The sequence below is a fragment of the Hippopotamus amphibius genome, chromosome 5, assembly GCF_030028045.1.
Source record: "Hippopotamus amphibius kiboko isolate mHipAmp2 chromosome 5, mHipAmp2.hap2, whole genome shotgun sequence".
Classification (NCBI taxonomy): Eukaryota; Metazoa; Chordata; class Mammalia; order Artiodactyla; family Hippopotamidae; genus Hippopotamus; species Hippopotamus amphibius.
The window spans coordinates 116,859,421-116,886,459 of record NC_080190.1 but is presented as its reverse complement, the minus strand read 5'-3'; the positions used below and the strand labels follow the sequence as shown (position 1 = coordinate 116,886,459).

The 27,039-nt window shown below is 36.5% G+C and overlaps 1 protein-coding gene and 1 non-coding gene across 2 annotated transcripts in view; both read left to right on the top strand.

The window, feature by feature from the left end:
• PREX2 (phosphatidylinositol-3,4,5-trisphosphate dependent Rac exchange factor 2) overlaps nucleotides 1–27,039 on the top strand; it is a 281,055-nt gene that overhangs the window by 84,278 nt on the left and 169,738 nt on the right. Inside the window, exons 6-8 of the mRNA XM_057736322.1 lie at nucleotides 2,076–2,237; nucleotides 19,260–19,393; nucleotides 22,739–22,842. Of these exons, the coding sequence (XP_057592305.1) occupies nucleotides 2,076–2,237; nucleotides 19,260–19,393; nucleotides 22,739–22,842 (400 nt within the window). The remainder of the gene's footprint in view (nucleotides 1–2,075; nucleotides 2,238–19,259; nucleotides 19,394–22,738; nucleotides 22,843–27,039) is intronic.
• On the top strand, nucleotides 15,079–15,185 carry LOC130854647 (U6 spliceosomal RNA). The gene has a single exon (XR_009054096.1). It is a non-coding gene; the product is annotated as a U6 spliceosomal RNA (small nuclear RNA).

Genomic DNA, 27,039 nt, shown 5'->3' with positions numbered 1-27,039 from the left:
AAAGATGCTACGGACATACTAACTGGTGTTCTTATTGGTTTACTTTTTGAGAAATAAATGTTATGAATTTGAACTAAAAATACATTTTTTCACTACAGCTTTTGTCAGTTGCATAAATTAGGTTTCAGTGAAAATTTTCTTTGAAAAGAATTTCTTCTTATTAAAAAACAAGTTAAAGTTACTTGGTTCGCATTAGAGAGATGCTAGCCAAGGGATGTCCAGGTTGGCAGAGTTTTGGCGTGGTCTTCAGAGGGTAGGGAAGATTGATGCAAATGTGACTGCCATCTTTCCGGGAGTCTGGTCAGACCTCTGACTTGGTGACTCAGCTTTGCATGTGTTGTCATCACTCCAGTTATTCCTAGTCCTGATTTTGGAATCCTGGGGATTTGTTTAGTCGGAAGGGATAGTGATATTAAGAGAAATACGTCAAGTCAGGTGGTTGTTCTAAATCAACTCATGTCTGGTTAAGGATGACCTCAGGTGCCCTCAAAGATAGGAACATGAACATATCCTTGCTTAGGAAGAAAGAGGTCAATTCAGAGCATCTTTGAGCAGTGGAGAAATGACATCCTTTTGCTTTTTTGGGAGATTATTTTCACAAAGAGACAGGAGAAAACTACTTGTGTAGTAGATATATTGGTGATGATATTTTTCTTTGTTGTGCCATTGGCTGAAAAACTGAGCTGGTATTCTGGGATGATTGGGGATGGTTTTATTTATTCAGAGAAAAACATTAGGGGATTAGGCTGTGTGTTAATGAGAAGATACATTTGTCTTATTTGTGGAACTTGAAACTATTGGATTCACCAGTCAGCACAGGGTTCATAGCAAGTAACTGACAGACTATTCCTAGTCATTTCTCTTGCTGTCTCACATTATCTAAATTCACATCTTGACTCCAGAGATACCCACCAGGCACAACTCATAGCCTGCAGGCTGCCTTCACCACTTCACATAATTTACAAATAATTCTACACTTGAGAGTCTGTGGAGAAGCCTGTGTATCTCTTTTATGGATTTGTGATCCAGCATAACTTTTTAAACCTGATCTTGGGAGTGATGTAACATGCATCCTTTTGGTGCTAGCTCTGTAGAACAGAGTGTGAATATTTTGAATGCGAGGTAAAAGTTTATGGCAGAATTTTCAACAATAACAGACCTCAAGAGAGTATAACAACTGCATATTTTCCCACTGTATGTTAAGAATTAAGAAAATTCTTTTAAAGACTTGCCTCAGGATTTCTATAATTGTGTTAGTTACATGATAATGGCAACTGTCATAAAGAAACAAATGACTAATTAAAAAGCAGTGTGGTCACAACTGTCTAGACAGTGGCTGAAGATGTTTAATCTTGTGCTTCTAAACAAGACTTTTTATAAGATTAAAGATTACTCTAGTTCTGATATCCTGAATGGAAAAAAAAAAAGAAAAAGAAAAAAAGCAAAAAGAAAGCTATTGAGGGGTGTATGGAAGTTCATTCATTGCAGAAAATGAACCTGGGTTGTTGGTAAAAAGAGCATAAATTGCTCCTTTAATGATGGAGTATTGTGAAATTTATAAATTATTTATTTTACTAGAGTATGAGACATGATTTAAAAAATTTGCGTTATTTATGACACATTTTTATATTCTCAAAAAATATTAGAAAATAAGGAACTTAAATTACTTTTGAAATTATAGGACATATTTATTTAAAGATTTACTATCCTTTGAAAGACTCCAGGAAAATGAAATCAGCATATAAAGATGTCCTCCTTTTGGAGCAAAACTCAAACTTATAAAAAATTACATGCCGAAGGTGAGATATTTGACAGTTTGAAAGGAGACACCTAATTTAGTTTTTAAAAACATCATTTTGAGGGAAAAATTAAAGTGACGGCACAGTGTGCCGGGGGGGTGAGGCTTATTCATCGATTCAGCCTTTTGTTTTTGATCTTAATCTTGGTGAAGTTTGTGATGTCACTTCTGAAAGTAGCTCTCACGGTCTTTGCAGTTTTCATTTCCTGGTCAGTCTGAACCTGCTGTCCCAGAAAGCTGAAGATCAAAGGGCGATTTGTTTTTTGTGTATAAACAGGAGTTGCTGAAGCGGACTCCAAGGAAACACAGTGACTACGCCGCAGTGATGGAAGCCCTCCAAGCCATGAAAGCCGTCTGTTCCAACATCAATGAGGCCAAGAGACAGATGGAGAAGTTGGAAGTTTTAGAGGAGTGGCAGTCTCACATTGAAGGCTGGGAGGTACAGTCACTGTACTCAACAATTGAGCTTAAAATAGTTTTGTTATGTCTTATGCTGTGTGTAGAATTACTGGCATCGGATGGGACCATAAACGGTCCTTTTCCTAGGTCATGCTAGAGGGCTCTAACTATTTCCGAAAAGTGCTCTCATTATTCTTTTTAAATATCTTTGAAGGGGAAGTTAATTGACTTAACTTCAACTGGAAGGTTTGTGATAGAGCCAACCAGAACTGTGTGTTACAAGCTCCGATAGTTCAGTATTTGTGCACTGTGATGAGCCTTTCTCCTGTCTTAACTTTGGTCAATAATACATAATTGTAGCCTGAGTCCTGGAGAGAGTAAAGAAGGGGAGTAAGGCTGTGATAGTATTTTCAGACTCCAAGTTAGGTATTCGATGATGAATTTCATTTTAGGTCCACTTGATCTCTTTAAATTTGAATTTCTTCCTTTCTAAAATGAAGGAACTGGCTATGACATGATTTTTAAGGCCCATTCAAGATGAAAACGTATGATTTCGTGATTTACTAAAGAAAGATTTTTTAAAATGACAAAAAAGCAAATGAAGGGTGATATTCAGAATCTGTAGTATGTTTTCAGCTATGGGAACTTTGTATCCTAGTGATTTCATGGAGTTGGAGCCCTGTATTACTTGAGCACTACATAAAGATAAACCAAAATTCGTTCTTTAAATTGACTTAATTTGGATGAGAAAGAGCTTTCAACTAGGATAATTTCTTATTGTTATAAAGTAAGCAATTGAGATAATATTTTTCAACTGTAAAGAGGATTTAAAATGTTTCTAACCAAATATTATATCACATAAATCCAAAGGGATTGCTTTTATCTTTAGGGCTTTATAATTGACTAATTAGTTTCTTATCTTGGATATGTGGGTTTCCATTTAGGTCTAACCTTATATCCGTTCAGATTTGCAAAGAAACCTCAGACATTAACCCCAGAAAATGCTCCTATTTATCCATCCTTCGCCATGAATCTTTTACAGTGCTGACTGGTAGCTGACTGAGCTTCCTCCTCATCTGTATTCCTTCATTTCAAGCATTCAGGGTGACCTCTTATTTCAGCATGAATGCTACTTATTTCAGTCAGTTAAAATGGTTGTGTGTTTTACAGTTGATTCTTGATAATAATTCCTTTCCTGGGAGCAGTTGTCCTGCTGGGCTGAGAAAAATAGACAAAAGTTCGTGTTTGCCGCCCTGCTGTCACTCAAACACTGGAAGAAAAACAGAACTTGTTTTAAATTGCAGGATTTGTCAGTGACTTTGGCCAGGCCTTTGACCAAAATAAAACTTTTGTAAGACTCTTTTCGGTTCTCTAGGGAAATGGAATCTGTCATAATTTTGTTTCCTCCTCATGTATCAATATATCCTAAAAATTGAGTCTCCTTTAGAAATGAGAGATTCCTTGAAATGTGTTGCTATTTCTTGCACTGTTCATGGCTGGTTACTCAAAGGAAGAATGCTATGTGGTCCATACTATGTCATTCGTAGCCATAGTGGTGGATGCCTCTACCTCACCAGCCTTGGTGGGTTTATAGCACTTGGAGTGGGAGAGAGAAATGGAGCCTAGGGACAGAGGGAACTGGCGCGAGGAAATCTGATGTGACCACAGTTCCAGTAGGCACAGGGGAGATAAAATGAGTGTCAGGTTCCAAAAAGAGAGGCAACACAGATTCTAATTGAGTAGGATTTGAAAATGATTGCATAAGACACAGCCATACAGTGATTTGGGAGTTTGAGGGAATGCAGCTTGGAGCAGGGCCCAGCCAGCTGGTTGGAAACTTGTGATAAGAACTTGATTTCCCATCTCAGTCCCACCACCCTGGAGAGAGGAGGGGAAGCTGTTATAGTACTCAGACTTGGTGCTTCCTGGGACATTTAGGAGAAATTGCTATATGGTAAGACTCCAAAGGTGTACAAAACAAAGGGAGGGACACAGTTATATAGGATGAATTCAGGCCCTGGAGGGGAGTGGGAGTGGTTAGGGCTTTCTTTGAATTACTAACAGGGATTATCACTCAGTTTACAAGCAGCTTTATGTATAACTCTCCTGGGGTTAAGACAAGGCCAAGGACAGATGTCTGATGGCAACATGATAGGTACAGAACAGAGAGTTTCTTCAAGAATTTTGGAGGATAGGAACCTTGAGCTAATGTTGGGTAACAGCTCTAGAACTCCTTCTAGGAGCTCCTGCACACCTTTTAGGACTAGCTTAGAGATGACACACTTGCTCCAGTAACTGAAATTCTCTTGAATGAGATCTGAGTTTGATACATCATGAATGTGCATTATTTCATCAAAGGAAGGGCAGTAAAATCTTTCAGGTAACTTGCCTCTCTAGTATTTTGTGCTACCAAATTATCATTATGTTCCTTTATGTTGAATTTAAGTAAACAAGCAATTGAAATTTATTGTTCTCAAATCATATGATGTAATGAAAAAGCTTGGCTTTTGAGCACATTCGATTTCCAGTCTGGACTCTAACCCTTAGTTTGGGGGTAAAGCACCAGATCTCTTCGACATACAGTTTGGGTTATTACAGGGATCAGTGAAATAATGAAAGTGCTTCGAACGCTGTAAAATAGAGGTAGTATTTTAAAGCTTTGATTCAGCCATTAGATTTTACCCTTGAGAAATTCCCTTCGTTTGTCTAATTTATGCACCTGACTACTGAGAGTGTTGTTACTTAAGGTTATATGGTCCCAAGCAACAGAAACTAGAAGGAAAATTAATTTAAAAGATAGTTGAGTAGCTCATGGAATCAATAGGAAAGCTACCCTCTTAGACTCGAAAGGGTATCTCTACAGTTGAAGCTGTTTGGTGGTCTCATCAGTGCCCTAGCTAAAATGACAGGTGGGGATACTCACCACTATACTAACGAGGCACTGCACTGCCCTAGCTAAAATGAACAGGCACTAATCGTTTTTTTCCACCCTTATATGAGGGTGAGTCAAAAATTATCTGCACTCTGGCTGTAGAATTTATTTTAATTAACTTTTGGAAAAGACAAATACATAATTTTTCTACATAATCTTTTTGTTTTTCAGTGCACTTTGTCCATCTGTCAACAAGCTTTCGTATTCCCTCATTAAAAATTGTTTTAGGCTGAGCTGCGAGCCATGAATGCACTGCTGTCTTCACTTCATCAGAAGTGAATCTTCATCCTCGTAGGGCTGCTTTCAGGGCACCAAACAGGGGAAAGTCCGATGGAGCAAGATCAGGACTGTAGGGGGGATGCTTTAACACCTCAAAATGAAGTTTTTGCAGAGTATCGACAGTGTGGGCAGAAGTGTGCAGACATGCGTTGTCATGCAAGATCACAACGCCCTTGGAGAGCAGTGCTCTGCGTTTAACCCGAAGTTTAGGCTTCAGCACAAATTTTTTGAAACCTAACTCTGTCATGGATTATTTTATAGGTAGAGCCATGGCTGGTTTGCAAATAATTTGCCACATAATCCACTGTCACTCATCTTTTCAACAGAATCATTTCACGTGTACACTCAGTGTTGTCATCAGCCATGGACATGTACGGGTGTCCGGCTCCTTCTTGATGGCTAACATCTGTGCGACCTTCCTTGAACTTCTTTATCCATTCATATACACTTCTCTGAGACAAAACACTTTCTCCATACTGCGCACAAAGTCTTTGGTAAATAACGCTGCCAGGTACACCCTCAGACCACAAAAAACGAATCACTGCACGCTGCTCTTCTTTTGTGCAAATCACAAATGAGGCATCCAGTTTTGCTCCCACTGCAGTTACAAATGAACTGATGTAACACGTTCACTCCTGCACAGCAGTGACTGGAGAGACAGTAGCCTTGAACTGAAAGCGCTGATAAGACAGTGTAGCCAACAGAAGTTTTAATAAAACTGGAGTGTGGATAATTTTTGACTCTCCCTCATAATAGTCCATTCAAGATTCAAGATCAAAATCCGAGGTTTGCTCAGGGGAGGGCCGGAGCCCTTGACTGTCCATCACCCAATTTCCTTCTGGGAAAATGCTAATCCTACACTGTAGGCAACCTTGGTGAGTCTCTTTTAACAGTTTGCTGAAGTATATTATAATCCCAATTACACAGCTTTTTAAAATGAGGGCTATATAACTTACCCAAGTTCTTACAACTAACAGAGGGCAGAGTTTAATTTGAAAATAGGCAGGCTGATTATAAAGTTTATATTTCTTATCACCATGTGATAATTTACCCACTCAGATACAAATTGAGCACATTCTGTACATGAAGTTGGCTTTTCTGCTTGCCTTTTAAAATTAAGTTGGTAATGGAAATTAGGCTTTTGGTCAGCATTTACATAGTGACTGTACCAGAGAAGATCTGTAGTTTAAGTGCTCATATTTGAAGTTCTGCTTTTGATTAGTATTATTTATTATATCACAGTCATATATCTTACCCAACACTTAAAATATCCCACCACATATTCTACTGAAGGTGATTGTAGGGCAATGATCCATGTGCTTGGAAAGAAGTCTGTTAACTGTCTAATCCGAGTGACTGATTCATTTCTTAGAACAGGACCATTCTCAGTCTTTGTCTGCTTTGGGGTTGATCGACAGTATTGTCATGATAACTGTAATTCTTTGGAGTCATACTGAGTTGTGTTGATAAGGGAGTATCAATAAACATTATGTCATTTAGTCATTCAGCAGTATGTCCTTGATAGGCCTGTTTGGAATTGATCTCTCAAATCTGGAAAAAAAGAAATCACAATAAAAGAGTGGGAATTATTAATATAGGAAAGTGTTGGAAAACATAAGATCAAGATAATTGTGCTTTAGGAATTAAAAAGAAACAGCATTGAAATTTGACACCTCTTGATTACCTTTTTACATGGAGAAGTAAAGTGCTACAAGACCACTTTAAAATCACCTCTTGTTGGTTTTAGAATCTTTTTGCTGCTAACATTTGATTAAGTTTGTGTCTGACGGTGTATTGACCTCAAAGTCATGTTCTCTTGTTTTTTTATGAGTGTGAGTCTTCCAGAGGTTGTGATGAGACCTGATTCTTTTTTTCCGCTCTGCAAGGTGATCTGGGAGATACAAATTTGTCTACTGCCTTGAGGTTGAATTGATTTATAGATGGCTCTTGTTGCTTAAGGATAAGTGGTTCTGGAAAACAACCATTGAAAGTGACTCCACGTAAAAAGGAGACCAAAACTTTATAAAAAGTGGGAGAGGGGAAAGTTTGATTGGGACTTTATCTAGTAAAGTAAATAGTGAAAATTTATATTATTAGTTTGTTTTAGTTAATCTAGTATGTAATAGAATTTAGGTTTTTGTTTCAGTTAATAATTTGAATCTCAAAAAGAGTGAATCAAATGCTGAGCCTTTTTCTGCAGGGTGGGGACATACATTTTATGATAAAAGTATGTGATAAAACAGTATGATATTCCTCATTTCACATTTAAATTTCCTAGTATCTTAAAAAGATTTTTTGGAAAGAATATTCACATTCTTTATTGATTTTTCTCAAAGAGACTCCTTTGATACTGAAACTATTCTCTTATGAAACACACATCTAATTGCTGTTTTTGTCATTTTTCTCTTCTTCCACCATGAATGAGTCTAGCTCTGATAGGTCTTCATCTGTTAGTGCCTTGTGTATGTATGAGTGGGGAAGTTTCCAAGGCTTCCTGTCATCTTTCATCTTTTCCAAGATTATGGTTTCTCTCTGCAGTCAGCCTGTGTTTTCCTGATACTGACATTAAGCATTTAGTTGACAAGATGAGTTAGATGGTTAGGGAGCAGTTTCACATCACAATGATTTTTGCCACCTCATAGCTGCAAGAAATCAGTCATGAACTCTCATGCAACTTATACTAAGAGAACTTGTTGACATAAAAAAGAGCCTTTCAAACAGTGTAGGTATGGTTTAGCAATATTATTTTGATTGGGCTTATTGAGAGGAGGGGATTTGTTCTATTATTACAGTTCTTCCCAAATCATGATTGTAACGTTTGAGGAAACATTGGAAATTAGGAAAGAAGCCATAAAATAAACATACCTGTTTCTGATTGTCTTTTTTGGGTATCGTCATTTTCTGGAAGCTTGCTTTGGCACTTAATGTGTCCACTTAGGAAATTCATCATGCTCCCACCTTACATTCTGCGACGATGCTTTGAAATTCATATTTCATGTATGCTGACTGTATAATTGGCAGCCTCAAATGATAGATTCAAAAATCATTCAACTTCTTAAATTGGACTCTGAATTGTTATTATTTTCTTGCTGGATCTTGTAACCTGAGGCACACACAACAAGAAGAGGAGCCCTTGGGGAGGTGTGGTGCCCACATGGATACCTCTGGGTCTTAGTGTGTATGACTGAAGTCATTGTTGGGTCCATCCATTCGATTGCCCTCTTGGGAAGTGATATTAAATGGTGCCCTTCATAAATTTGACAAAGGAAATCACTGGAGAATGACTGAAACCTGAAACCACAGCATGGAATGAATTGTATGATTAAATGATTAATAATAAACAGACATAATCATAAACACACACGGCCATCATCCCTGATATTCATCGCTGTTAATTCATGCCAACTCTCATTTTATTAATGTTAAATTGTTGCAGTGATCACATGGCATGTAATCCTGTGTTTACATGTCTGTTTCTCCACTGGCATATGTGTTTCTTGGGAGCAGGGGTCATGTCTCAAGTTATGGGTCCCCAGCATCTAGGACAGTGTCAGATACACAGCTGGTTGACTGGTAATTAAATGCATATATCATTACATTGTAGTTACATATTAATTGCCGTTTTCTCCTCACTATGTTTTTGGCTCTTTTGCTTCATGGCAGTGATTCTGATGTGCTTCTGTTCAGAGTACAATATTTGTTTCATTATCCTGCTACTTTGATGTTCTCTAATCCTCTTTACCATTCTGTTCTTGTTTACGATTCACAATGTACCATGCAAGATTTTTCACTTTTTTATATTAAAGTTAAACACCATGCCATTGTTTGAAATTCAGTCTTTGTAAAGGCGTTTCTGTAGTACAGCTTCTGTTTCCTCTGTCTAGTGGTGGGTTTCCCTCATGACATTTCACCGTTTGCACTGCTGGGTGGTGGTGATGGAGGAGAAATAAGATAAGTTTGCACAGCTGGGGGTAGAAAGAGAGAAGCTTTTGGAATGAGGGGAACCTGGTGAGTACATCTCCCACCACTGGTCACAGTTATTTATTTATGATTACTTCTTACCTTGAACTACCAGTCATCCTTCCTTTTCTGATCTAATAAAAGCAGTCAGGATTAGAACCATGCATGTAACTTCCTAGTGTGAATTTTAGTGTATTTAATTCTACATGTACGTCATCATAAGCAGTCTCTGATTTTACGTGGTAAATGTAGCTCTCTAAAGGGAAATTCAAATTAAAAATGATAAATCATCTCGACGATAAAAATATATTATTTTGGCTATTTAAAAAATCTATTAGGTACAATTTATATATAAATTTTTATTGAGGTGTAGTTGACATACAATAGTATGTTACTTTCAGGTGTACAACAGTGATTTGACATTTATGTACGTTGTGAAGTGACTACCACAATAAGTCTAGTTACCATCTGTCACCATACAAAGTTAATGCAATGTTATTGACTCTATTCCCATGCTGTACAGTACATCCCCATGAGTTATTTATTTTATCAAGTTTGTGCTTCTTGATCCCCTTCACCCATTTTGTCCCCCCTTCCCAACCACCGTCCCCTCTGTCAACCACTAATCTGTTCTCTGTGTTTGTGAGTCTGGGTTTTGTTTTATTTTATATGTTTGCTTGTTTGATTTTTTAGATTTCACATGTAAATGAAATCTTCAGTATTTGTCTTTCTCCCTCTGTTCTCTGTATTTGTGAGTCTGGGTTTTATTTTGTATGTTTGTTTTATTTTTTAGATTCTGCATGTAAGTGAAATCATTGGTATTTGTTTTTCTCCTTCTGACTTATTTCACTTACTAATACCCTCAGCATCCATTCGTGTTGTTGCAAATGGCAAAATTTCATTCTTTTTTATGCCTGAGTTATATTCTATTATATGTACATATACCATATCTTCTTTATCCTTTCATTCATTGATGGAAACTTAGGTTGTTTCCATATCTTGGCTATTAGATATAGTGCTGGAGTGAACATAGGGGTTCCTAAATCTTTTCTGAATTAGTGGTTTTGTTTTCTTGGGTTAGGTACCTAGTAGTGGAATTTCTGGATCATACAGTAGATCTATTTGTAAGTTTTTGAGGAACCTCCATACTGTTTTTTTTTTTTTATAGTGGCTACACCAATTTACATTTTCACCAGCAGTGTACAAGTGTTCCTTTTTCTCTACATCCTTGCCAACCCTTGTTATTTCTTGTCTTTTTGTTGATAGTCCTGACTGGTGTAAGGTGATACCTAAATAGAGAGCCAAGAAATAAACCCACAGATAGATGTAATTAATTTATGACAAAGGAGACAGGAATATACAATGGAGGAAGGGACAGTCTCTTCAACAAATGGTGCTGGGAAAACTGGACCACTATTCTATGTGACATACAAAAATTTACTCAAAATGGATTACATTTACTTCAATGTAAGACCTGAAATCAGTAAGACTCCTGGAAGAAAACTTAGGCAGTAAGCCCCTTGACATCATTCTTAGTGATGATTTTTTGGATCTGACTCCAAAAGCAAGGGAAACAAAAGCAAAAATAAGCAAATGGGAGTTAACAAACTAAAAAGCTTCTGCACAGTGAAGGAAACCACCAATAAAATGCACAGGCCACCTGCTGAGTGGGAGAAGATATTTGCAAATCATATACACCATAAAGGGTTAATGCCCAAAATATATAAAGAACTCATACAACTCAATAACAACAACAAAAAAATCTGATTAAAAATGCAGAGGATCTGAATAGACTTTTTTTTCAAAGAAGACATACAAATGGCCAACAAACACATGAAAAGATCCTCACTAATCATCAGGGAAATGCAAATCAAACCTGCAATGAGATATCACCTTATTTTAGTTATTGTTTAAGGAATTGCTACAAGACCGCAGGACTCTAAATCATATGGATAAAAACATTATTTAAAAATATCTTCATTAAATATGTACAGATACATGTTACATTATATGTAGTGGCTTTAGAGCAGTTCAAAATTAATAATTTACACAAAGCCCTCTTATTTCTTAAAAGTAGTTCTTTCACACCTTCCTTCTCAAATGTTGGCTTATGACTCTATGATATATAACTACACTTAAAATAACTTATTTTCATGGGCACTATTTTTTTCATGATGACAGTTTTTTCACAGTACCATAATCTGCTGCCTCTGACATCTGCAAAGTGACCCATGAAATAGTCTACAGAGCTAATTTAATTAGTTAAACGTTTTTTAAAATTTTAGAACTAGAGTGACCAACTTGCTAGAGATTTATACAAGGAGAAAATGTTTAACACTTTGCCTGGCATACTGTAGAAATGTTAAAAACCTGACTTTAGTATTCATCTAGATCATAGTGTTTATTATATATGGTTGCTCAATGACTAAATACATATTGGCCAAAGAATAGATATCTAGATTTAAAAATCAGCATCAATTTTCAAAATAAAGATAAAATACTAACCAGGTAAAATAACATTATGCAGATTTAAATGAGTATTCTGTGATGATGAAATATACCATAGGTGTAACTGTGACCTGTAACATGTGATAAACACCTCTTCTGTCCTGGGCACTGGGAAGCAGCTGGGACTCCCTGGCAGGGCCCTGTGCTCACCTTCGTCTCTTTGTTAGCAGGGTTGCTGCACTGTGCACTTAAGCACCTGAGCTCAGGCTTCCAAAGCGGTGTTGCTTCAAGTGTTGACAGAACACCACAATGTATCAGAACCCACTGGAATGGTCTGGGACCTACCCCAGATGTACTCAGTTTCATTCTGTGAGGATAGTGCCAGGAGGCCTAAAAGTTTTTAACAGTCCCATCAGGTGTGTCTTCCAAACTCTGAAATTTGAGCACCATTGTCCTAGAGGCTTTGCTCTCTTCCTATGATCTACCTGGCTTGTTTTATTGCTTCCATATTTTTTGTTTTCTAGCTTGTTTGTCTGACATTCTCATTTTGATAGACTCCAGTGCTCTTGACTGTTTCCTAGCAATCTGATGTTTGTAACCATACCTTATTTCAATTTTGTAGCTTGAGTTCTTTTATCCCTAACCCCAGAAACTCTCTTGCCATTTCTAGATAATGAAAAAAATTGCACATAATTTTCAAAATATCATAAACCTCATTCCTTTCAAAGATAAAGATGTGAGTTTTTGTTTTTCGACTGCAGAGAAAGGTAGATTATATCATGTAAGTAAGGGGGAAATATGACACAACATTAGTCAAAACCAGACATTTATTAAGTGTCTGCTTGCAGATAGGATGAATTTGAAGTGGGAGGCATATGATTACACAAAAGACTGTATTTATACTTGGCCAGATTTTCTTTAGTATTTACAATAATCTATGTATCTGTGCTTCAAGAATTTTTAATGATTTTTAGTCACCACTGTCATGGAAATAATTCACAGATTAAATTGTGGTAAAATCAAAAGCACAGTGGACATAAATGTGTTATAAAGAGAAGTGCTGTAAGACATTCTTTTAGAATGAGGCTTTTAGACAAATCTATATGTTTTGACACAGATTCCTTTAAGTACATAAACATTTCCCTAGGAATTATTTAAATTATTCATGAAGATATTTCATATGATGATAGTAGATTACTATGGTAGAAGATAGTAAAGGTGATACTGTATTAATTCTTGAAGCCTGCTGTTAAAGACACATCACCTCAATAATAGAAATATCTCAATAAAATTTAGTAAAATGTGTCTTACGTGTGTATTGTAAGATACGTAATATGGGCTTGATGGCCTTACCCCATAAAATTGCATTAATTGATAATTAAGCAGATGCTTTGAGTTGCTAATGAAAAAAGTGTTGACCTCAAAGAGGTCAGTTAATCTTATTCCGAGTTTTGATTGGGAGCTAGGAGCTGATGGAAACTTATGGTGATGCCTTCAATATAATGTATCTGTATATTAGTGAGAGGTTTGAGAGCTTGCTATGATATCAATGTGGATTAAATGAATCAAAAAGTAAAACTATTCAAGTATAGGATAGAGGAAAAACACCCAGGGGCACTTTAACTGTAGGGGCACTTTGAATCAATTGTAGGATGGGATTGCCATAAATAGGCTAATATAAACTTAAGCTAAATTAATATATATGTATTGTAGGAGACTGGAGAAATAAAGGTATCACTACTATATTCTTCATTTGCCAGCTCACATCCAAATGGTTGTATTCCCTTCTGGAGGTGTTCATGTTAAGGGAAACCCCAATGAGCTGGAGAAGGTCCAGAGGAGATCTAGCAGAATCTTCCAGGTTTCTGAAATCAAAACATAGGGTCAAAGGCAATGGTGTTACAGAGTTTTTAAGGCAGAAGGTAGCATATTAGCTATGTTCAGATATTGGTGGGCTTTCATGAAGAGGGTGTCCACCCACTCCCAGGATGAAAAATAGTCAGCAAGTGAAAATGGTGATAGATTTTGGTGGTAGTGGTGGTAGTAAGAAAAATGGTGGGAGTAAGAAAAATCTTTCTATAACTGGGCTGGATAAATAAAGAAATGGACTATCTTATGAAGGAATGAACTTCATTTTACTGGAAGTATCCAAATACAAGCTGGAAGGTCTTTTTTGTCAAGGCAGGAGTTGGTGTTCTCTAAGGCAATGAGATGTGTCTACCCTCAATAACTTGAGAAATAACATTGTCTTCAATGAGTCAAACCGTAAAATCAATGTAGAGCAAAACACAGCGGAGATCAGAAATAAAGGAAGCAAGCTTGAAGAATCAGATCACCTTCACTGCTAGTAATAATGATTGCAGTAGCCTTAACTGAGTCCTTTCTATGCTCTAGGCATGTGCTGGGAGTTTTGCATATATTGCCTTATTAATTCTCACTCTGACTGTATACATTAAACATGATTATCCCTTTTCTACAGTAGTTTGAAGGCATATGAACATAGCTATAGAGTCAAAGGAGCCAGTCAGATGTTTGACCTGTTGGCACTGGAGGCAGAGAAAAGAGAGAATGAGAAAGGTCTAAGAGAGAGAGACACACGGACAGATAGATAGACTTTGGACAGTCTTGTCCAAGTGGTAGATAGAGTCTCCTAGCGCAGTGCTTACAAATGTCCCTTAAATCCAGCTCACCAAGATCCTTTCTGATTATGTTTGGCTTTCCAAATAGGTTAAGTTTACAAAGGGAGATTGTGTTGGCCATATGCATGGGACCATTCAGCATGTATATTGGTTATCATCAAGAATACTATATCCACTTTCTATTTTGCACGTTGGTCTCATGAGTTCTTCTTGGACAGTATCTCCCCTGAGGCTGTGTTAGAGAATGGAATAAATGGCCTCTAGCCATTAGAGTGAGCTCAGATTCACATTAAATTCTCCTTATATTTACTAATGAAGATAATAACCATGAACAAGTCACAAAATATGTTGTTAGTATTTCTTTCATTTAGGAATACATCTGTAGATAAATACCTACATATTTAATTTGGGGAACTTATTTGGAAGACTGGTTAATACGAAAATTAGCATACTATTTGCAGGAACCCTTTATAATGTAATGAATTATTTTCCTGCCTTGGCACTTATGAGCTACTGTATAGAATAGTCTAAGGTGAAGTGTTTTGTTCCTTTTGTGACATTGCTACTAATAAAGCACTTTCCATAGGGTTCTGTAGGTCCCTTGTGCAAGGATCAATGTGGTTGTGCTTACTTTGGCAACACATATACTAAAATTGAAACGATACGGAGAAGATTAGCATGGCCCCTGTGCAAGGATGACACGCAAATTCGTGAAGCATTCCATATTTTTAAAACTCTTAGAGGAAAACATAGGCAGAACACTCTATGACATGGATCAAAAAAGCAAGATCCTTTTTGACCCACCTCCTAGAATAATGGAATTAAAATAAAAAATAAACAAATGGGACCTAATGAAACTTAAAAGCTTTTGCACAGCAAAAGAAACCATAAACAAGACAAGAAGACAACCCTCAGAATGGGAGAAAATATTTGCCAATGAAGCAACTGACAAAGGATTAATCTCCAAAATATACAAGCAGCTCATGCAGCTTAATACCGAAAAAGCAAGTAACCCAATCCACAAATGGGCGGAAGACCTAGATAGACATTTCTCCAAACAAGACATGCTCCAACAAACACATGAAAAGATGCTCAACATCACTAATCATCAGAGAAATGCAAGTCAAAGCCACAATGAGGTATCACCTCACACCAGTCAGAATGGCCATCATCAAAAAATCTAGAAACAATAAATGCTGGAGAGGCTGCGGAGAAAAGGGAACCCTCCTGCACTGTTGGTGGGAATGTAAGTTGGTACAGCCACTATGGAAAACAGTTTTGAGGTTCCTTATGAGACTAAAAATAGAACTACCATATGACCCAGCAATCCCACTACTGGGCATATACCCAGAGAAAACCATAATCCAAAAATAAACATGTACCACAGTGTTCATTGCAGCACTATTTACAATAGCCAGGACATGGAAGCAACCTCAGTGCCCATCAACAGATGAATGGATAAAGAAGATGTGGCATATATATACAATGGAATATTACTCAGCCATAAAAAGGAATGAAACTGAGTTATTTGTAGTGAGGTGGTTAGACCTAAAGACTGTCATACAGAGCAAAGTAAGCCAGAAAGAGAAAAACAAATACAATATGCTAACTCATATATATGGAATCTAAAAAAAACGGTACTGATGAACCCAGTGACAGGGCAAGAATAAAGATGCAGATGTAGAGAATGGACTTGAGGACATGGGGGAAGCGGGGGGGAGTGAAGGGGAAGCTGGGACGAAGTGAGAGAGTAGCATTGACATATTTACACTACCAACTGTAAAATAGATAGCTAGTGGGAAGCTGCTGCGTAACATAGGGAGATCAACTTGATGCTGGGTGATGACTTAGAGGCTGGGATAGGGAGGGTTGGTAGGAGTCATGAGAGGAAGGGGATATGGGGATATATGTATAAATACAGCTGATTCACTTTGTTGTGCAGCAAAAACTGGCACAACAGTGTAAAGCGATTATATTCCAATAAAGAGCTTAAAAACATGTTAATGCATGCCGTATAGTTCTCTCTATATGGTGTAGACGCACATGTAGTTAATAGAGAATATTTCTATCTGTTGAGATTAGGCCCTGGGGTCCCTGATTCTCCATTTCATGGGTCACACCAACACCCTTGTTCCAAATGTATGACTATGTTCGTTTGCACTTATTTGGATCCACAGCCATGGTTTTTTACTCAGACGGCGCCACTTGACCCCACCCCTACTTGTTTTACTGCCAGATAAAACATCTGACAGTAATCCGCTTATGAACTATAGTACAGGGCTTTGACTATGACAGCGGAAGTAAAATGGCAGGTGTCAGTGGAATGAACAGGATCACCCAAGTGCACTGATGGACTGTAATACACTGCATCGTCTAAGAGAGTGATTCAGATGTTCTTTCTCAAGTTGTAGTTAAGTGATACCCGCAACTCGTTTGGCAATATTTCTGCTTTGGCAAAACAAGCATGGTTACTTTCTTGTGGTTACCATTTTACAATAAATTCTCACATCAGAGGAAGAATCGATGTGGTTTCCTTTTTTTTTTTTTTTACATTTTTATGTTTTTAATACTATTGTGTTTTAATTTTTTTTCTAAGGGAAGGATGGTATTCACTGTAAATCAGAAATCGTTGCCACTGCAATTGGGAATTTTATTTGTATTTGATGACAGTTTTTGCGTAATTATCACCTGACAAAGTATATGAAATTGTGTAAATGTTTGACAGATTTCCATTTCTGTATCTACCCTTATGATGAAAGGAAAGACAAGAGGGAAGTATTTAAAATTTAGAATGTGTTTGTAGTATAGATACGCAGATTAACACAATAACGCTGTCTTAATTAGCTTTCCTTTTGGGAAGTTTCTTATTACAGCTATACAAGTTATCATTTTAGTTTAAATTTTTTGTAATTGATCATAAAACTATATCCATTGTTATTGTGGAAATATGAAATTAACATTAATGTTCTCAATTTTAAATATCAAAAATTTAAATTAAAGCATTAAGTTTAAAAAGAATCAGAAATCTGTCCCCAGAGATCAGACATATTTAGAACAGAAGTATTCTTAATAACCAACCTATACTAAATGAAAAAGCAAGTTTTTAGACTAGAATGGTCCCATAGTCAAAGTAAACAAACAGATGAACAATCAGGCATGTGTATGCTTATGTATTCAATACATGTATATATGTGTTTGAATATATGTGTTTGTTTTTAAAAAGTCTAAAAGATTATTATCCAAATTTTAACAGTAGTTTTATCTGAGGGATGAAATTATCCACATTTTATACACTCTCTACTTCTTGAAATTTTACATTGTTATAAAACATTTACAGTCAGCAAAAACAAAAATCACTATGAAACTATATATGTTATACATTTATTCAATTTATATATTAAGTGTATGTTGTAAGATAAAACTTATAGAGTCTAATAGCATGTTAGGAAGATAAAAGAAATGTAACTGGATTTGAGCAGTAACTTTCCTAAACACTTCATCAAAAATAAAATTGCCATGGTCATAACTAAACTAAACCAAACCAAACCAAAACCCAAAAAACAGAAGTATTCTTGCAGAGCACACTTAACAGATCTCTGCTGAAAACGTCCTTTCTTTTTTGGTCCAACTCAATGACTCAGGGCAGTAGTTACGCTAGTCTAGGTTGTTGAAACAAATAGCCTACAACATTTATAATGGCTCAAAATGTATGTTTATGATCAGGTCACACAACAACCTGATGTGTGTGTTCTGCTCTGTGGGCAATTTTCCTTTGTTGATGATTCAGGGGCCCAGGCTCCTTTCCTGTTGTGGTTCCTCTCAATGGTTAGCACTTGTGTTAAGAATCAGTTTTGTCACTAATCATATGAGCTCAGTGGGCACTCAGTAGTGGTTTATGTAACGAGTGTGCCAGTGCAACTTTTAATAACTGTGGTGAAAGGGTCTAAGAAAGTTTGCTCTCTTTAAATAGATTTTTTCCCCCTTTTATTTCTTAGTTTTTTCTTCCTCTCCATCCTAGAAGAGGATACAGTTGGCTCTCTGTGTTGCAGGTTCCACATCTGCAGATTAAGCCAACTTCAGATTGAAAATATTCTGGAAAAAAAATTCCAGAAAGTTTCCAAAAACGAAACTTTCACCAGCAACTATTGGTAGCATTTACATTGTATTTGTGACTATTTACATAGCATTTACATTGTATTAGGTCTTAGAAGTAATCTTGAGATTATTTAAAATATATGGGAAGTTGGACATAGGTTATATACAAATATGCCATTTTACTTAAGTGACTTGATCATCTTCAGATTTTGGTATCTTTGTGGGTCTTGGAAGTGATCCCCCATGGATACGGAGGGTTGACTGTATATAAATTGAGATCTGCCAAACATTTAGAGAATTTCACGTACTTTGCTATCTGTTCATGGAGCTCTTTTCCCAGACCAGAGAAAGAGAGGAGGAGGAGGAAAAGATTAGGGACATTAATGTTACGAGTTAGTTTGAAATCATCTCCTTTTTAGAGAACAAAGGTAAAATGTGTCATATATGCTGTGTATGCATACATATATAAAATAGCTAAAAGGAGACACAGAATCTCTTAAGAGTAGCTGTATGTAGTGATTCTGACCAGGAGGAGACTGGGAAGGAAGGAGACCTATGTTCAGTGTGTAAATATTTATACTATTTGAACTTTTATGCTGTCCATATATTGCATCTTAAAGTAAAAAACTACTTTTAAGGAGAAAAAAGAATTACACATGAAAGTTTCTGTTAAGTAATGACATTACTTTCTCCATTTTTCCTGACTTAGGGGTCCAACATTACCGACACCTGTACTGAAATGTTAATGTGTGGAGTCTTATTGAAAATTTCTTCCGGAAATATTCAAGAACGGGTGTTTTTTCTTTTTGATAACCTTTTGGTGTATTGCAAAAGAAAACACAGGTAAGAGTATAGATAGGTAATAGTTCAGAAACTGTTCATCCATCGCACAGATTCAACCTTTACTCTTTGCTCCCGGGAACTCATCACCTCATCAGTAAACTTCCACATGCTGTCAGCCTCTTCTCCTTGCCCCTTGGAGAAAAGGAACAGGTTAGGATTAGAGCCAAGAGTTAATTAAATTGTTGTCTCTCCATTTTAATGGGCTTTTTAAAAAAATTCTGTTTTACAATTTGTGAAAGTGAACCTGTGTATTTCTTGTAGTATGCTCTTCTAAATTCTTTGTGTTTGGTAGCGAGATTGGGATTAGTGGAAAATGGCTTTAGGAAGATCTAGAAGAAACTGTTAATTCTATCTGTATGAAACTCTTTAAAAAATTATAAGGTGATTCAAGTTGTTTAGGTGCAATTATTTTTTCCCCAACTTTAGTGAGGTATAATTGACAAAATTTTAAGATTAAGTGTACAATGTGATGATTTGATATAAGTATACATTGTGAAACGATTCCCCATCAAATTCATTAACACATCCATCTAGGTGCGATTATTAAAGGCATCTGTTTGAGAATGAGATCTTTTTTTCATTAGAGTTGGTCTCATTCTTGTATATATGCGTGCCCCCAAGGCCAAAGCTTTTGCGAAATTAACAGTGTACAAATGATGTGAGCATTCGTGGTCTCATAGCTGTAAATGTTAAATAAACAGTAAGAAAAGTTTTACAAAATTAAAATCATGCTGTTTAGCAAATAACCTTAAAGTATGTATAATGTGGACTGAATACATAGTGATTAAAAATGGAAATCACTAAATAAATCTATATGTCCATTCCCTGCCTGAATTGGAGTGGTGTGAATATACCATCTGTTCTGTTCATTTCAGAATACTTCATCTCTGTTACCATATACTTTCTAAGCTCTAACAGTCCTTCAGAAAATTGAGTAAACTGAACCTTTTCTAAACTTCCATAATTTTGTCATTCTGGGAACCGGGGACCAGTGACTAGAATATTCTACAGGTAACATTCTTTAAAGAGCAGGGTGCTGGATTAGGCACCCCAGCTCTGGGTACTTCTGATGGTGTTCATCTTAGGAGAAACTAGTTTAAAAACAAATTATTGTGCAATAATAGGTACATATAACATGATATTTCCTCCTTTGGCTTATTTATAATCTTTATAAGATAATATCACAGTGTATATAGTCTTCTGCAATTTACATTTTGTATACAACATGGTTTCTAAACTATATATCCCTGTGTGGCAATAAGTTATTCATTTAACCAAGATTTCATTGGTTGAGGGAGTTCCCTGGCAGTCCAGTGGGTAAGACTCTGCCTTCCAATGCAGGGGGCACAATTTCCATCCCTGGTTGGGGAACTAAGATCTCATATGCTGCACGGTGTGGCAAAAAAAAAAAAAAAAAAAAGATTTCATTGGTTGAATATATCACAATTTAATGATTCATTCTCCTATCAATAGACTTTAGTGTTGCTTCCAGTTTATCTGCTATTGTGATATTACTATACATGTATCCTGGTGACCATTAAAACGCATCAGGAGGGAAGTCACAGAATCAAGTTATGCAAATACTCAGTGCTACAATATAGAGCAAAACTATTTTGAAACCAAAGGTTTTTCATTTTTATACTTCAGTAGGGTCATTTTCTGAAGGGACCCAAAGATAGATTCTATATATGTGTGTGTGTGTGTGTGTGTGTGTGTGTGTGTGTGTGTGTATACACATGTATATAAATTTATAATAATATTAAAATATACATATACATATAAATATGCCGTAATTATTTGCCTGTGACTAAAACTGTTCTTGAGGATATTAAGCTTTTAAAAATATGATTGATCTTAAGTATGATGTACCAACGTATAAGAAATTCTTTTCTGCAAGGCACCATGACACTGTTTCCTCCCTGAGAGACTATGCCGTTGCCTGCACGTTAGTCTGCTCCAATGACGCCAACTTTCATAGCTACCTGGCCTGAATTCTTAATTTAAAGCATATATTCGGCTTTCTAAAAAAGGACATTTTGAGATCGTTTTCAAAATGAACATGGGTGTACAGGATGGTGAAGTCCTGGGGCTGGCAGACCCTCAGTCAGATTAATTAATCAATTTAGTTTTCTTTAGTGGTGATGAAGGGTAGTGAAGTTTTTTTTTTTTTTGGTGGGGCAGGTAGTGAAGTTTTGATGAGGGGTTAGGACATATAAGCCAGAATGTGCTCTCTTTTTGAAAGGAGCTCAGGGAGTGTGGTAGCACCTTGAGACCCATCACTGCACCTGCTCCCTCCTCCCCCCACTGCCAAACTTCCACGCCAAGGCAGGTGTCAGATACAAAGGAGAGGAGGGAAGGGAGCTCTGCACTAGTGCACTTGACTTATTAACTTTTTCTTGGTGTGTCTCTATAACATGATACATTAATAATTATTTCGGTATATTCAATTTTTAGCAGGCTTTTGTCAATGAGTCAGATTGAATAGTTCAGTTCAACTGAAGTCTCCTGAATGACGAGGTATTACTTAATCTTCTTGAATTATTTCTTAGGATTTTTCCTCCTTAATATATTTAAAAAACCCAGTTTTAAAAGCAGTCTCCCCTGCATGATTCAAGTATAAATATGCATAACTGCCTACTTCATTATTACAAATGTTCGTCTGTAAACCTGGATTTTTTTTTTTTTACTTTATCTTGCGTGGTTTTTAAGATTAAAGGCCAGTACTAGCCATACTATACACAAAATCTGGAAATGGTTTGCACTATTTTAAAGATAAATAAGACCTTTATGAAGGATATGTATTGAGAGACTTATTCATCAAGTATACTGTTACCATATCATAAAAACAATATGGGGGAAATATTTTACAGCTAGATAATGCTTAAAAACCTCCAGCATAGTCAAATTTCTTTGAAGAAGGATCATAAGTATTAACTGAATTTTACCAGGGATTGAAAAAATGGGAATTACCAGCTAGTTACTGAAAAATGAGAAATGAAGGTGAAAGAAATCAAATGAAATTGTACATAACCAACTTTTAGTGTCTGTCAGAGTTGGGGCATCTTTGATGTCATATATTGAGCAAAAGCACATATTCACCCTTCCTCTGTATGTTGTCCTTATCCCAGAGCTTCAGTTTATTTAGAAAAAAAAAACTAACACGAGTCACATCTTGTAGAGCAATTCGTGCTGTTATTAATGGGAGGACACAAGTCAAAAACATCAAGAGGCTAACATTTGATATTGTTGACTGAATTGGTATCTCTTTTTCAAAGAATTATTGCTTCAACACTCTTTTGCATTAAGTTTAGTAACAAAGTTTTTGTGATTTCATTCAATTGTAAGACGGTTGAAGAATAGCAAAGCATCCACCGATGGACATCGGTACCTTTTTCGTGGCCGGATCAATACGGAGGTGATGGAAGTGGAGAATGTGGATGACGGCACAGGTAAGTGATTGGTAGATTTAAAATGGAATGCTAATAATAAACTCCCTTGTAAGACAGACTCTTCACTTGAATAATTCATCTGCAGTGAATTTGAGCTTAGAAATATTTTGTTAGGTAGAACAGTCAGTGGAGAAAGGGAAGATAAGGGAGAAGAGGACTCATAAAATGCAAAATTACATTCGGCTGAAACATGTTAAACACTAGCATTAAACACAGAGATACAAAAATAGCTGGGAGTGTCATCAAGTAGTAGTAATGTCCAAAATGGGCATATTAGCTTGATCGTGACACTACTAAAAGCATCCAGCTTAAGAGCTATCATAGGAAAGCATTGAACCTCCTAGAATTAATTTTCATGGTACAGGCTTGGAAAGCCATTGAAAAAGTAGCACCAGATCATTTGTATTCTCTCTTGACAACTAGTTTATTTGTGTGGTTGGACAGAGGGCAAGAATGTTTGACCTCTAGAAAATGTGGTCTGTAGTGCTGTGTTGGGCAAACCATAGATTGCAATACAGTAGTCGAATTTGAATTGGATAAGATGGAAATTCTTTAAAGTGTTCTTGAAAAGTGAATAGATATTTTAAAGAAAAGGTTCAGCTGTCATTTTTAATATAAATATGTGAATGTATATAAGGTACTGAATACATTGTTTTTATAAGACTAAAGTTTGCTTCTTAAAAAATTGGAAACTGCAGAAAAATAGGTGAAAAATGGTAGATAATCTTATCAACCAAAGACAAATAAATGAGAAAATTAAAAATAAATTTCTTCAACTTCCTCTGGTGCATAGGTAAAAAAAAATACTTAAAAACATGAACTTTATAATTTTGTATCCCTGGGACGTCCCTGGTGGTGCAGTGGTTAAGAATCTGCCTGCCAATGCAGGGGACATGGATTCAATCCCCGGTCCGGGAAGATCCCACATGCCCATGTGCCACAACTACTAGAGCCTGAGTGCCACAATTACTGAAGCCCGTGCGCCTAGAGCCTGTGCTGCACAAGAGAAGCCACTGCAATGAGAAGCCTGCACACCGCAACCAAGAGTGACCTCCACTCGCTGCAATGGAGACCCCACACAGCCAATAACTAACTAACTAGCTAAATAAAATAATTTGGTATCCTTTTCCATTTAAATAAAAGCATTATCTTATTGATAGTCCTCTCTTTTTAAAAAAATTATTTTTTTATTTTATTTTTTTTGGCTGTGTTGGGTAGTAGTGGAGGCATGCAGGATCTCTCGTTGTGGTGAGAGCTCTTTGTTGTGGTGCATGGGCTTCTCTCTAGTTGTGGTGTGTGGGTTTTCTCATCTCTAGTTGTGGTGCACAGGCTCCAGGGTGCACAAGGCTCAGTAGTTGCGGCTCGCGGGCTTAGTTGCCCCACGGCATGTGGGATCTTAGTTCCCTGACCAGGGATCGAACCCGTGTCTCCTTCATTGGAAGGCAGATTCTTTACCACTGGACCATCAGGGAAGTCCCGATAGTCCTCTTATCTTCATGTCTTGTCATCAAATAAACATAGTTTTATTGTTGCCTAACAGTCAACTGAACAGATAAACCATAGTTACCTTAACAACTAGTATTGTTTCATAAGCTGGGTTTAATACATTCTTAATTAAAAAGTGGCATAACTTTACAATGTTGAAAAGAGTACTGTGAATATAATAGTTCTTTTCTGATACAATTAAATTTTCAGTGTTATTAATTTGAGGCAGTGTTTTTGGGAATTTAAAAAGGTCAATGGAGGAGCTACTTCTTAGAGTTTTAAAAAGAAAAATTAGAAACCTTTTTTCCCCATAAATAATGTCATATATGATTTTAGATGCCAGAAATTTTTCTTTTATTATTTGACAAAATCAAACATTTATTTCAAAAAATAATTTTCTCAACATTAAATGTTTATAATGTGAGTATATTGTAATTTTAAAAATTTCTCTTAGAAATTTACACATTCCTACTGTTGATCACCAGAATGCAGGTTAAATACATTATTTAGACACCAATTTCTTGATGTTTTGAATACTATATTCTAGCAGTTTCTTCTGTTTTCTAGCCTAACTATACAATACTCGACTACTGTCCATTTTATTAAATTGCAAGTTATTGAAAGGATACCAGAGTATCCTGTGACATTTATGATTAGTTGTATCAGTTTTGGAAAAACCCCATCTCCTTGTATAAAACTTTGCAGAATTAAGAGTAAGGATTTGCAGACTGGGTAACTTCAAAATAATTAGTGACTTGTTCAGGGCTGCCCCTTGGATTTTTTCTCTTTTTTTGAAAAAAAAAAAAAAAAAAAAAAAAAAGTGACTAGAGACTATTGAACTTGGATATTCCACGCTTAATGAATGACAATTTTAATTCTATTTCTTTTTGACCCTTTCTATAAAAGTAGTATTTTAGATCCATTGAAACTTACAAATTTCTGTGTTTGCCAACAATGAATAGGTTATTTGTTCTTTCATTCAAAAAATAACTTAAAATTCCTACTAAGGAAAAGCATCGTTGGACTTTTCTGTCATCTTTAATGAGGGTGTTCTTTGTTGATAAGTTTAATTCTTATTCTGTAAAATGAAGATATTGAGATAGGTACTGTGATTACAATTATGAAGCTATTTATGTATCACTAAGTCTTTTGAAATAAATAAAAATAAATTGCTTATTTTGTATAACATTGATGATTTAGTAACTATGATATTGTTACAAAATACTTAAACTACATTTTCACGTCTGTTGTATGTATTACATATGTGTCTGCATGTATATCTATATATACAGACACGTGTGTATGTATGGTTTAAATTGTTTATATTTTTTTAAATGGGCATGATAGAAAATAGCTAGCACATAAACGTTAAAAAGGAACATTATCCTTTCACTGTAAATTACTAGGTGACACAGCTGTTCTTTCCAAACATTGAATTGATACAGCAGTCAATCTGTTATTTGAGATAGTAGATTTTATAGTCAGCTAGTGATCCTGCTCTCTGTACATGAAACAATAGCCACGTGCAGTCACATGCTGGTTCTGACTTCAGTTGTACAATTTCCAAGGGAAGTTTGAATGCACAGGCTGGAGTGGTCAGGCAGGGCTTTTTGGAAGATGCGGGTACACGTTAAAGAGCAATAAGAGTCCATGAGGCCGAGAGTAGAGCAGGATAGCTTGAGAGCCTTGGCCTGGGGGACACATGAGTGTTTACAGGACAGGAAGGAGAGCAGCAGACAAGGAGAGCCATGGGAACACACTGGAATGTAGTGGGAAATGGCATTGGCTGATAGGGCGGGGTCAGTCTAGGGAGTCTCTAAAGCCAGCCTACATGTGTGGTCTTGACTCAGTGGTCAGCTACCGAAGGCTTTTGAGCTAAGAAACGGCTACTGATGAAGAATATTTGAGGAAAAGTCGTCAGGGTGTGAAGACGGCTGTGCCAGGCTCAGGTAATCCTGGGAGGGAAGGAAGGTTACAGAGGCGGCTGACCCAGGGCACATACTCTGCAAGGTCAGGAGCATCACTCTGGTGAGTTAAGCCCGTGAACTTGAGTTCCCCTAGGTTCTGTGGGCGGAATACATTATGCTCATTTTAAAGTAATGTTTCATTACTGCAGGCTGCACGTGGCTCTTGTGGTTTCTTTATCTAGAGTATGGTAAAGGCGTAATAACACTAGTGGGAGTGTGGGATCTTTTCAGCTGTGGTGCTACGGTTCACTTAGCAACCTTAGCCTGGTTTTGGAAGAGGGTAGAGAATCTGAAGAGCTTGTTCTTGTTTGTGATACTGGCCTTGTGAGGTGACAGTTTGTGGGAGGAGGGTGTGGAAACATGAACAATTTGATCTTTTTTTCCACCGATTTATCACCAATTCTCAATTGGTTATTTTTATAGATATTAAGGAGGGATTGTGGTCTAATTAGGAACTAATAATTTTTACTACCTTACTAAGTCCAATGATGCTTATCTGATGTGTATTATGAGGTTCTGCTACTTTGTATAAGATGTGAAGGTAAGAAGAAAAGTACAAAAATTCCTTTTAAAAGGAGATGGTAATTTCTTTATAAGGAAAAATCCTCTGCCAGGTTAAATCTCTGTATTGTCAGAAATTGTTATTGAGTATTCATGAGATTATGGTTAGAAGAATATCTAACATATTACAGACTAATATCTAATATAATCCTATCCCGGCTCAAATATAACCTGGAATTTTTTA